This window comes from Malaya genurostris, chromosome 2 (assembly GCF_030247185.1).
Source record: "Malaya genurostris strain Urasoe2022 chromosome 2, Malgen_1.1, whole genome shotgun sequence".
NCBI classification, from domain to species: domain Eukaryota; kingdom Metazoa; phylum Arthropoda; class Insecta; order Diptera; family Culicidae; genus Malaya; species Malaya genurostris.
In genome coordinates, this window is record NC_080571.1 from 269,430,237 (window position 1) to 269,442,882 (window position 12,646).

General features: G+C 37.7%; 1 protein-coding gene across 1 annotated transcript; it reads left to right on the forward strand.

The window, feature by feature from the left end:
• The first annotated feature begins 2,982 nt into the window (after nt 1-2,982).
• Nucleotides 2,983-5,136, forward strand: LOC131429973 (lamin Dm0-like). Its single transcript, XM_058594532.1, has 2 exons — nt 2,983-3,137; nt 3,197-5,136. Exon 2 carries the CDS (start codon nt 3,290-3,292, stop codon nt 4,967-4,969), a length of 1,680 nt encoding a protein of 559 aa, XP_058450515.1. The 5' UTR covers nt 2,983-3,137; nt 3,197-3,289; the 3' UTR covers nt 4,970-5,136.
• The last annotated feature ends 7,510 nt before the right edge of the window (nt 5,137-12,646 follow it).

Sequence of the window (12,646 nt, forward strand, 5' to 3'; positions counted from 1 at the left end):
GGCAGTGAAGTGAGACTAAAGATTTAAATACTTTGACGGGGCATACATCAAAACTATTCTGCAATTAACGCCAGTATAGAAATTTTTTTCCGGAAAAAAAAAATTCAAAGTTGATGATTTTTACTCAAAATGGAATTCGCATCGAAATACCCCATTTGGCAAGTCATCAAGACATTTGTTGTACAAAATAAACTACTTTGTTCGCTTCAGTGGTACAAACAATTACAGCAAGAACTTTGCCGGATATATTAAATGTGCATCGTAAGCCATTCTCAATTGAAATCAATTCACATATCTTAGGTTGAACTGTTTTAGAATAAAAGTTCTCCTTTTGTTTAAATGGTTCACGCCAAAGTGGGAATAGGGCAAATACCTCTGTTACCCTAAGGAGTGTACCGAAAATAAGCTATCCATAAATTTTTCTTTTAAATTATAATAAAAAACGATATTTTATTCAAACTTAAAATGGATCCTTTATTGTGCGAGGTTAAACTTGAGCATAATGAAAACCGGATGAAATTTAAATTATTTCTTCACGAATTTTCGAACTTTTCATCAAGCGCTCTTCATCAAGTTTCGGACAAGTGTTGCATCACATTTTTTGGACGCTTGAGCCCAAATTTTTGGAACTCCTGTATGTTCCCAGCTGCCTTACCAGTCTTCTTGAAGACCCTCTTCACGATTGCCCAGTAACGTTCGATTGGTCGAAGGTGAGTGCAATTTGGTGGATTGATATTTTTCTCAACGAAATTTATACCCTTTTCCGCAAGCCAATTGAAAATGGTTTTGACATAGTGAGCCGACGCTAAATCCGCCAAAACAGTGGAGATGTACTATGCTTCTAATATAAAAGCAGCAATCTCTTCTGGAGACACTCAGATCGATAGATTTCTGCATTTATAGTTCCGGTAGTGTAAAAAATGGTTGACTTCAAACCACAGGAACATATTGCTGGTCATACCAGTATCTTTCGACCGAATTTCTCCACTTGAATCGACCTGTCTGCATCCCTCACATCCTTCCCAACGACGACAGTAAAATATTGTGGACCTGAAAGGGTTTTTGAGTCCTCTTTTACATAGGTCTCATCGTCCATCAAAACACATGCATCGGGACACTGTAAAAGACACGAATACAATTTCCCGGCCCTTGTTGCTGCTCGTTTCTTCTGTTCTACACTTTGTTTCGAGATTTTCTGCTTCTTTTAGGCCTTCAGGTGATTTCACCTCTCGATACGCTGGATCATTCCGACACTCGTTCCTCCTTTTTTGGCCAAATCACGTATTGACATTGATTTGTTCTTTGTGATTAGAGATACCACTTTCTAGTCCAGTTTCGGGTTGGAAGAACCGGGTTGTCTGCCTCTTAGTGGTAGCTCATCCAAAGAATAGTGTTCCCCAAACTTATTATTGATGGCTTTAACACTGGCATGATGAATTCCAAACCGTTTCGCCAATTTTCGCATAGTAATACCCTTCTCACTTAGCCATGTGTCCAGAACCTTAATTTTCACTTCCTATTCAATACGCGACATTTTGAAAACGTAGAATTTCTACCGCACAAACAAGTCGACCGTCCCACGACAAAAGGGCCTAACTGCAAATGACACTTTCTCTTTGTTTACTTTTTCTTTCATGATTTACCGAACTGATTTCATATTTGACGTTTTACTCTTCGCAAAACATTCAAGGTACAACTACAAGCTTTCGATTTATAATGGAAACTTTAGAGAATTTGCAATAATGGCTCCGTAATAATCAAAAGAGAAAGTAAACAAAGAGAGGCTCTCATTTACAGTTAGGCCCTTTTGTCGTGGGACTATCGAAGTAAACAAACGAAAACTGACAGCCAAACGCACAGCATACTGTGATTTGAACATAAAAAACCATCTCAAATATATGCGTACAACACAAATGTATGTGGATAGCTTATATTCGATACACTCCTTATTTGAATGCAGTCGAAAGAAAAAAAGACGATTGTACCATTTGCGCCTTGTTAAGTTCTTAAATTCGAAAACATTCAGCCATTTTTCAGAGCAACACAATGAAAAATTTTCACTTTGATCCACTTTAGCGTCTTTACGCCTAATCGAAATCTCGCGAAATCTATAATGAAACAGAATATTTCAAAGACAAAGAAGAAAGTAAACGATGCAAATTAAATGATTGGGAAGCGGATGCAAAATTTGACTTTTGGTAGATAAACACATGATCTTTTATAGTAAATATATTTCACTCTCACCACCTCACGCCATGTTCGGGCCCGGTTGAAATTCAACGACAATCAATAGGCTCATAAGATCATTTATTTGAATCCAAATCTATGAGAATCGGTTCATTCCAAAGTCTTCTGATCATCACTTTAAGTGCTTCCATAATCGCTATGGCCTAATGGAATTTGATAGGTCATCAACCAATCAGTCCTGTAAACAGGAAAAATTGATTGACCTTAGTTTTAAGGATATTGTTCCTCTTTGGATACGATGTTTTGACCATTTCATCTACACAGCTGATGGAAAGGCACAAGTTGTACTTCGATCCTGGAAGAATTTCAAATAATTACTTATTGTCGACCGAGGGACTCCGAGTGATTTTGCTAATTTTGATCAAATTTTAACAAAATTTTACTCTTAATGAGTGGATGAACTATTAGTTTTTATTACATTAGGTTTATTGCATTCCGATATGAAAAATATTCGGATTGTGAAGTAGTTAATGCTTGCATGTTTGTGTCCCCTATCTTCCTTACGGCTATTGCAATCATTGTCTTACGAGTTTACAAGTATGTGGTGCATCCGAAAAAATAACCAACTCTCGGCAATATTTGTATTGATTTTTATATCGATATTAAATCAAATCAATATAAGAAATATTGATTGAATATATTTTATAGCGAAATCATTTTCGACCGAATTGATCTTCTCACCTCGAAAGCGTTCACTCACACTAATAAAATCTATTGATTCTCACAATAGCCGCAGCTGGCGAAAGATGAAAGCGCGCCTTATTCTTGTTAACTAGTAATTACTGTTGAACAAAACGTAGAAAAACTGTGTCAGTCTACGGAAATCTCAAATTATTTGTGTTGGAAATTTTTTAAATTACAAAAAGAAATACTTTTGTAAAGTTTTACTGGTGAGTACGTGAGAAGTTTCTATCCTAGCACACTCGAAATAACAATGGCTTCCTTCCAGCGACGCATCGCGGTGTGGAACAATAGGTTCACACGTGATCATTCGCCGGTTCCGATCAATCCGGTTGACAAGCGCTAATCTACTCGAGTGAGAATGTCTCAACGATCGAAGAAATCCGCCGCCAAGGCGACATCCACATCCGGTGCTCAGTCGGTTTCTTCGTCGGCCTCGACTGTGTCCAGTATGACTGAAATTTCCGAAACGGCACTCAGTCCCTCCCGGCGCAGTCGGTTGCAGGAAAAGCACAGCCTGATGAACCTGAACGATCGTCTGGTGTGCTACATAGAACGTGTTCGCTTTTTGGAACAAGAAAACTCACGGCTTTCGCTGGAAACAACCGCCAACCAGGATGCTGCCAATCGGGAGATTGCGAATCTCAAGTCGATCTACGAGGGCGAACTGGCCGATGCGAGAAAGCTGCTGGATGAAACGGCCCGCGATAAGGCAAAGGTGGAAATTGATGCCAAACGGTACTGGGAGGAAGCCGACCAGCTAAGGATGAAACTGAACAAAAAAATTAAGGAACTTGCCGACGTGGAAAAGGATGCCCGAATCAGTGAAGCTCGGGTAATTGAACTAACGTCAAATTACAACAGTGCCTGTTCGGAACGGAAAAAACTTCAAGAAGAGTTGAGAGAAAGTGAGATGGAAGCCGCGAAATTTAGGAAATCTTTTGAAAATATGAGAAAAGATTTAGAACATGAAACATTGCTACGCGTTGATTTGGAAAATAACGTTCAAAGCTTACGAGAGGAGTTAACGTTCAAAGAGCAAGTTCACCTTCAAGAGCTAGGCGAAAGTAAGCTGCGAAGACAAAGCGAACTCAGCGAAATTGACGGCTTTCTCATGGAGCAGTACGAAACGAAATTACAGCAGACACTTCAGGAGCTTCGCGACCAATACGATTCCCAACTACGAATGAACCGTGATGAAATCTCCGAACTGTACGATGCCCGCATTCAAAGCCTGGAAAATCGTCTCACTTCCGAACGTGCTCAACACGAAGACGAACGACAAAAAATGGAAAGGGAAATTAATCGTCTTCGCGATGAGATGTCTATCCATTTGAAAGAATATCAGGATCTTATGGACATCAAGATTTCGCTGGATATGGAAATTGCTGCCTACGATAAACTGCTCTCGTCGGAGGAAACTCGCCTGAACATCACACCGAACGTAACGAGTACCACTGCCACCGCGGCAGCCCTTAGCACCTCCTCGCGATTGTTTCGTACCCCTTCGTTGAAACGACGGAGAAATGTGCTGGACGATTCCTTGGACTACTCGGTCACCTCAACAGCGAAAGGTGATCTCGAGCTAACCGAGTGCGACCCGGAAGGAAAATTTGTCAAAGTTCACAACAAATCCAAGCAGGCCTACCAGCTGGAAGGTTGGCAGATCAAACGCAAGGCAGATTCATCCGAAGTAATTTACAAATTTCCGAAATCGGCCAAGATCGAGGGCAACGCTACCCTCACCATCATGTCGGCATCGGCCGGGCAGAAAGCGAATTCAGCCGGCACTCTGATCATGAAGGGTCAATCGTGGACTACCGGGGACAGCATGAGCACCGTTCTACTGAACCAGGAAGGCGAAGAGGTTGCACAGGCCGAACGGGTGAAAATGAAGAGTTTCAACTATTCGGGACACAAGGATAAGTACTTTCACGATGAAGGTGGAGCCCGGCTGGGCTTGAGTCTATCGACAGGCAAATCACCAGCAGCCGGGCGAGGTGAAGGTGAAAAGAATGATGAGCAGTGTTGTGTGATGTGAAGTGGTTGGAATGCGTTAGTCGTTCCACTTTTTTTTGTCGACAGGAATCAAGTTGCAATTTAATTTAAATTGATGATGTTTATAATTTATGCTTTGTGGTTTGAAAAATTTATTGTATTTTTCCAAAATCGAAAATAAATTCTTTGTATTATTTTATGGTTTGTAAACGTCTAATTGTCATTATTTAAATAATGTAATTCATTGGATCATTAGTTAGTGGAAACTGTGGCCCTTATTATAGGTATCACGTTTCGGTGGAAATCAAATGAAGTGAGTGTAGGTCATTTTCACGGAAGTCACTTCATCGTAACATCATGTCACTAACATTTTGTAGGAAAATAGTATTTTTTTCACTACAGTGATCACTACACTGTGCATAATACTGGTAATAGATGAAATCAAGTGAAGTGAGAAAGTGGTAGTGGAAGTGAGAACGATAATAAAGGCCACAGGCATTGAAATTACAATCAACTTAAAAAGCAAAGTCTTGGCATTACATTCCTTTTGTGAAATTTGGCCTTTCTGTATCATCCGACTTCGCAGCCGATTTATAGCGTACAGAATCATTGCATGGCTAGTAAAGAGTGTATCGAAAATAAGCTATCCACAAATTTTTCTTTCAAGTTATGATAAAAAACGATATTTTATTCTAACTAAAAATTGATCCTTTATTGTACGAGGTTAAATTTGAGCATAATGAAAACCGGATGAAATTATGTTATTCCTTCACGAATATTCGAACTTTTGATCGAACGCTCTTCATCAAGTTCCGGACAAATGTTTCATCGCATTTTTTGGACGCTTGAGCCCATTTTTTTCGAACTCCTGCATGTTCCCAGCTATCTTAACAGTCTTCTTGAAGACCCTCTTCACAATTGCCCAGTATCGTTCGGTGGGTCGAAGCTGAGAGAATTTTGGTGGATTGATATTTTTCTCAACGAAATTTATACCCTTTTCCGCAAATCAATTGAGAGTGGTTTTGGCATAGTGAGCCGACGCTAAATCCGGCCAAAACAGTGGAAGTGTACTATGTTTCTTATATAAAGGCAGCAATCTTTTCTGGAGACCCTCAGATCGATAGATTTCTGCATTTATAGTTCCGGTAGTGTAAAAAATGGTTGACTTCAAACCACAGGAACATATTGCTTGCCATACCAGTACCTTTCGACCTAATTTCTCCACTTGAATCGACCTGTCCGCATCGCTCACATCCTCCCTGTAATATACGCCCTTTTGCGTATATACGATCGAAAAAGGTTAGAAAGTTAGAAAACTAGGAACACTGTTTATCTGAAGTATAATTAAACAGACGGCTGGACCGCCACTTGTTTTTGAATCCTCAATCTGGTTAGTTGTTTCTTCCTGTGCTCCGAAAGTTCCACAGAATCAACGGTTCGTTTTCTTCATTTATCTCTTTTATACCTGGAAGTAAGTATTATAAAGGAAATACTAAAGTGGCGACGAGGATAAAAGGAAAATATTTGACGGATGTTGATCGTAAGTACATTCTTGGTTGAGCATCGTTCCCAGTAAATTGCGGAACGTGTATCCATATCCGAAAGGTGATAAAATTGGAAAAATTGCGGTTTGATGCTAACAAGTGTGGTGAAATACGCCATTTTGTGCGAGAGCGTCAGTTCTCTTTGAATTAAGATATAATAAAGAATTTTTTTTTGGTATTGTCTGGGAACAAATAGTTCCATTGTTTTCTGATTTTTTTTCTTCATTTATGTAGTAACAAAAGTTTTAATTATAATTTGTATTTCACACATTCAGGTGATTTGCAGTAGTATCGTGAGACACTTCGTAAATAGGAATTGTGTCGGAAGCGGCTGAAATTTACCATCGAAGGTTTTAGAAGGCAAAGGCTTGAATAAGGCGATACAGAATTTCAAGGAAGCAATTTTAATTAGAAGGTGGAAACAGCGAGTTTGACGTCACCTATTGAAAAGAGAGCCAGTTGATGCAGAGGGCATTAAATAGCAAAGACGGTGCGGAATCTCCACGGCTGCTGTAGTAAATGCTATAAACTAAAAGCAGTAAGAATCTGATAGTCGGGTGAGTCGTTCAATTGATTTTTTTTTATCTTATCAATTTATTATATTCAATTAAATAATTGGGTACTAATTATTGGGAATTGTTTTACCTTTCGTCTCAAATATATTAGAAATATGGCACAATTATCTATGGCGTCTTCAATAGAGCCTTACCGAAAGGGTGCTTCTTTTGGAGATTGGATTGACAGGCTTGAGTTTTGTTTCTTAGCGAACAATATAGATGTAAATTTAAAAAAAGCTCATTTTATAACCCTAGCGGGTCCACTCGTTTACGCAGAACTGAAGCTGCAATATCCGGTTGGAAATTTAAATGACGTATCGTATGATGATATGGTTAAGAAACTTAAGAGTAGATTTGACAAGAAACCATCTAGTTTGGTTCAACGATTAAAATTTTCTAATCGAGTCCAGCAACCGGACGAATCACTCGAAGATTATGTTCTGTCTGTTAAGTTACAGGCTGAATTTTGCTCTTTTGGTACATTTAAGGATCAAGCGATCCGAGATCGTATTATTTCGGGAATAAGGGATACCAGTCTTCAAGAGAAAATTCTCAATGAAGACGAAGAATTGAGTGCTGAGGCCACGGAGAAAATTATTATGACGTGGGAAATGGCCAAGTGTAACGCCAAATCCTTAGGGATTGAAAAAAAACTGAGAGTTTTGATCTAATTAACACAGTGAAACCTCATTATGGGGCAGCATTTAGGAAACTAGCAGATACTTTGGATGCAGCTAGGGCCAATCAAGCAGGTCCATCCAAGGGTTCTGTTAGGAGTAGACTTGGTTTCAAGCCTTATAGTCGATACAATCACAATTACATTGGAAATAAATATGAATCAAAGCCAGCCGAATGGCAAGGCCAACAGGATAAATTTAGAAAAGATTACTCTCAATTTATTTGTGATTTTTGCGGTAAGAAGGGCCATATAAGAAAGAAGTGCTTTAGACTAAAGAATTTACACCGAGATACAGTAAAGTTCGTGGACTCGGACAAGCCTGGAACAAGCACGGATCGGAACTTAAGCGAGATGTTTAACAGGATGAAAGCAGATGACGTCGAAAGCGATGATGATAAAGGTGATATGTTTTGTATGTTGGTGTCGTCCATAAATAAAATTAATAACCCATGTCTATTAAATGTGATCCTAGAAGATAAGGCTATCCAAATGGAAGTTGATTGCGGCTCTTCAGTTACTGTAATGGGGAAACACCAATTTGAAACAAATTTCACTATTCCATTGAAAAAATCAGATAAACAATTATTAGTTGTGAATGGGGATAAACTTAAAATCTTAGGAGAGGTAAAGGTTACAGCCAAAATAAATGATAAAAAGGCAAACGTGTCCTTGATAATTTTGGACTGTAACAATAATTTTATTCCGCTACTTGGACGAGACAGTTTGGATATATTTTTTAATAATTGGAGAAATTATTTTACTATTTCTCAAGTCAATAATATAAACGGGTTTCATGATATGAATTTGATAAGGGATTTAAAGCAAAAATATTCTAAAGTGTTCATTAAAGATTTTTCGTCACCGATTGTAGGATATGAAGCGGATCTGGTGCTAAAGAGCAAACAACCGATTTTCAAGAAAGCTTATAGTGTCCCATACCGATTGAGGGATAAAGTAGTAGATTATTTAACAAAATTAGAGAAAGAAAAAGTCATTACACCGATCACAACAAGTGAATGGGCATCTCCGATCGTTATTGTTATGAAAAAGAATAATGACATTAGATTAGTGATAGACTGTAAAGTATCTATCAATAAACTGTTGGTATCTAATGCTTACCCTTTACCGGTAGCTCAAGATCTGTTCGCTGGTTTGGCGGGGTGCAGAGTATTTTGCGCCTTAGACCTAGAGGGAGCCTATACTCAATTGTCCTTATCAGAAAAATCTAGAAAATTTATGGTCATAAATACAATCAAAGGATTATATACTTATAATAGGCTACCACAAGGGGCCTCATCCAGCGCATCCATTTTTCAGCAGGTTATGGATAGCATTTTACAAGGAATAGAACATGTGTTCTGCTATTTGGATGATGTTCTAATCTCAGGTAAAGACCTGCAAGATTGCAAAAATAAACTAGAGCTGGTTTTGGACAGATTGTCGACAGCAAATATAAAAGTTAACTGGGAAAAATGCAAATTCTTTGTTACAACGTTGCCATATTTGGGTCATATTTTAACTGAAAATGGGTTGTTGCCATGTCCAAGTAAAATTTCTACAATAACTGAAGCAAAGGTACCGAAAAACATCTCTGAATTGAAATCCTTTCTAGGACTTTTAAACTATTACAACAAATTTATCCCAAACTTATCTTCAAAGCTTTATTACCTATACAATCTACTGAAAAACGGAACTAAATTTGAATGGGACGCGAACTGCGATAAAGCATTTCAGGAAAGTAAAAATTCCTTAGTTGATACGAATTTCTTAGAATTTTATGATCCAAAAAAACCGATAGTCATTGTGTCCGATGCTTCAGGATATGGTCTAGGCGGCGTTATTGCACATATTATAGAGGGAGTTGAAAAACCAATATGTTTTACTTCATTTTCTCTTAATTCAGCTCAAAAAAAATATCCAATTCTGCATTTAGAGGCTCTAGCCCTGGTCTCTACAATAAAAAAATTTCATAAATATTTATATGGGCAGAAGTTTCAAGTATACACTGATCATAAACCTTTAGTTGGCATTTTTGGAAAAGAGGGTAAAAACTCTCTTCTTGTTACTAGGCTACAACGATATATTTTAGAACTTTCTATATATAATTTCGATATACAATACAGACCATCTGCCAAAATGGGAAATGCAGATTTCTGCTCTAGATTTCCGTTGGAACAAGGAATTCCAGAGGGGTATGATATTGAGTGTGTAAGAAGCATTAATTTCACAAAAGAGTTACCTATTGATTACAACAAAATTAGTCAAATGACGAAAAATGATGAATTTCTACAGAAAATAATTACATATATGAGGACTGGCTGGCCAAAAAGAATAGATAAGCAGCTTATTAATGTTTATTCAAATCAACATGATTTAGAAATCGTTGATGACTGTTTATTATACCAGAACAGAGTCGTTATTCCACAAAAAATGCTCAGCGTAGTTTTAAAACTTCTACATGCCAACCACGCCGGTATGGTAAAGATGAAACATTTGGCGAGGCGCTCTGTTTACTGGTATGGCATAAATGCAGATATAGAACGTTTCGTTAGAACTTGCCATGAATGTAATAGTATGGCAATAACACCAAACCCGAAAACGGAATCCAAATGGATTCCTACCACTAGACCATTTAGCAGGATTCATATTGATTTTTTTCATTTTGAGCATCGGACGTTTTTACTTATGGTAGATAGTTTTTCTAAATGGCTGGAAATAGATTATATGAGGAACGGCACTGACACAGGAAAAGTTCTGAAAAAGCTGGTAGCCCTATTTGCCAGATTTGGGTTACCAGACGTGATAGTATCAGATGGGGGTCCTCCTTTTAGTTCTCACAATTTCATAAACTTTTTAGAAAGACAAGGTATTAAAGTGTTTAAAAGTCCGCCATACCATCCTTCGAGCAATGGACAGGCAGAAAGATTTGTTAGAACTGCGAAAGAGGTTTTAAAAAAGTTCCTAATGGAGCCGGAATTAAAAGAAGTGAGTCTAGAGGACCAAATTAATTTATTTTTGTTTACATATAGAAATAGTTGCTTGACGAATGATGAGAAATTTCCATCAGAAAAAGTTTTATCGTATAAACCTAAAACACTTATAGATTTACTTAATCCAAAATGCCATTTTAAAAGGCAATTGGCCACACCAAAAGCACCTACTGATGAAAAGTCATCTATTGATACTCCCCCTCTTAGGGGAAAGGAGACTACCGATCCTTTGGATAACCTGATCGAAGGTGATGAGGTGTGGTACAAAAACCATAATCCTCATTACCATATGCGTTGGTTGAAAGCAACTTTTCTAAGACGTTTCTCTAAAAATACATTTCAGGTTACGATTGGAAGCGTGCCAACTATGGCACACCGCGCTCAGCTGAGGGCTATTGAAGTATTACATAGAAGGCCAAATGTATTATCTAAATACATGCTACCCAACGGGGAGGACCGTGTTGGACTAAATAAGAGCAACGATGAAGAAGGAGATTTCAAAGGTTTTGCAGAGCATGAGTTAAAAAGGAAAAGCAGAAAGAGAAAATTTCCTTCGATATTGGATCCGATGGAATTGTCGGAAATGGAACCTAGACGCTCAAGAAGAAAACGATCCGCAAAGGTGGACATGGATTTCATATACAAATAATTTGATTATCTTCGGTTCTGATATAAGAATATCGAATATGTTTTATTTAAGTTTAGTCAGGATAACCTGATTGTCGAATTTGAATTGTATCAGAAGTAAATAATATAGGATTTGATAGGAAATCAAGTTTAATGATAAGGGGAAGAGCTGTAATATACGCCCTTTTGCGTATATACGATCGAAAAAGGTTAGAAAGTTAGAAAACTAGGAACACTGTTTATCTGAAGTATAATTAAACAGACGGCTGGACCGCCACTTGTTTTTGAATCCTCAATCTGGTTAGTTGTTTCTTCCTGTGCTCCGAAAGTTCCACAGAATCAACGGTTCGTTTTCTTCATTTATCTCTTTTATACCTGGAAGTAAGTATTATAAAGGAAATACTAAACTCCCCAACATGCATCCGGACACTGCAAAAGACGCGAATACAATTGCCGGGCCCTTGTTGCTGCTCGCTTCTTCTTTGAAGTAAATGCACACGTTTAATGTCAAGATGCATTTGCTCCTTAAGCAAACCTTCAAGTTCTCGTATCGAAGGTCGAATTTTGCACTGCTTGAAGTCAACAATAATTGTATTCTTTCGTACCGGCGGTAGCTTTTGTTCGTTTGATTCATTCATTTTCAAGGTCGTTCTATCGTTCACTACACAATACTGTACTTGGTTTCTTTCGTTCCGATGTAAGCGGTTTTGTTTTATGGACTGACTTGGATGAGATGTGAAAGCGAACTGTTCCTATGAGTTATCATTAAGAGTGTGAAATTGCGTTTTTGAAAACGATTGTGCAATGCCGTTCTCCGGCTTACGGTTTGTCGAAAATTTCGTACCAACATATTTGGCCCATAAGAATTAATAATAACAGCTTAATGCAATGAAAGAAGGAATGGATAGGAGAAAATTACAACAAAATGAAAAAGTATAAAAGTTCAAATGAAATTTAATAAGAATGATAAATGTAAAGAGAAAACGAATTTCGATACAATGAAGTATGATTACGAATATCATCTTCATAAGTAATCTTACACCAAAAAGTTTTTTTTATTGTTTATATAATTATTGAACTAAGATTTAAAGTTAGATAGAATTATTGAGTGTGAATTTATTGAAACTGGACTTTTTAGTTGGACTCTACCGATGATTGTGTGAAACAATCGGATACTGAATGAATAACTAGTAGACTAACATCGAAATTGGATTGTTTCAAAACATTGGCTTGAACCAGCCCAATTTCAATTCCAATCTTTCATGTTTTGGTTTGAAACTGACAATTTTTGTGTTTGAATGTGGAAGGCAACTACTCGGATTT

Bases quoted from the DNA above. Each gene is read 5' to 3' on its own strand.
- LOC131429973 (XM_058594532.1), top strand. From the start codon at position 3,290: ATGTCTCAACGATCGAAGAAATCCGCCGCCAAGGCGACATCCACATCC.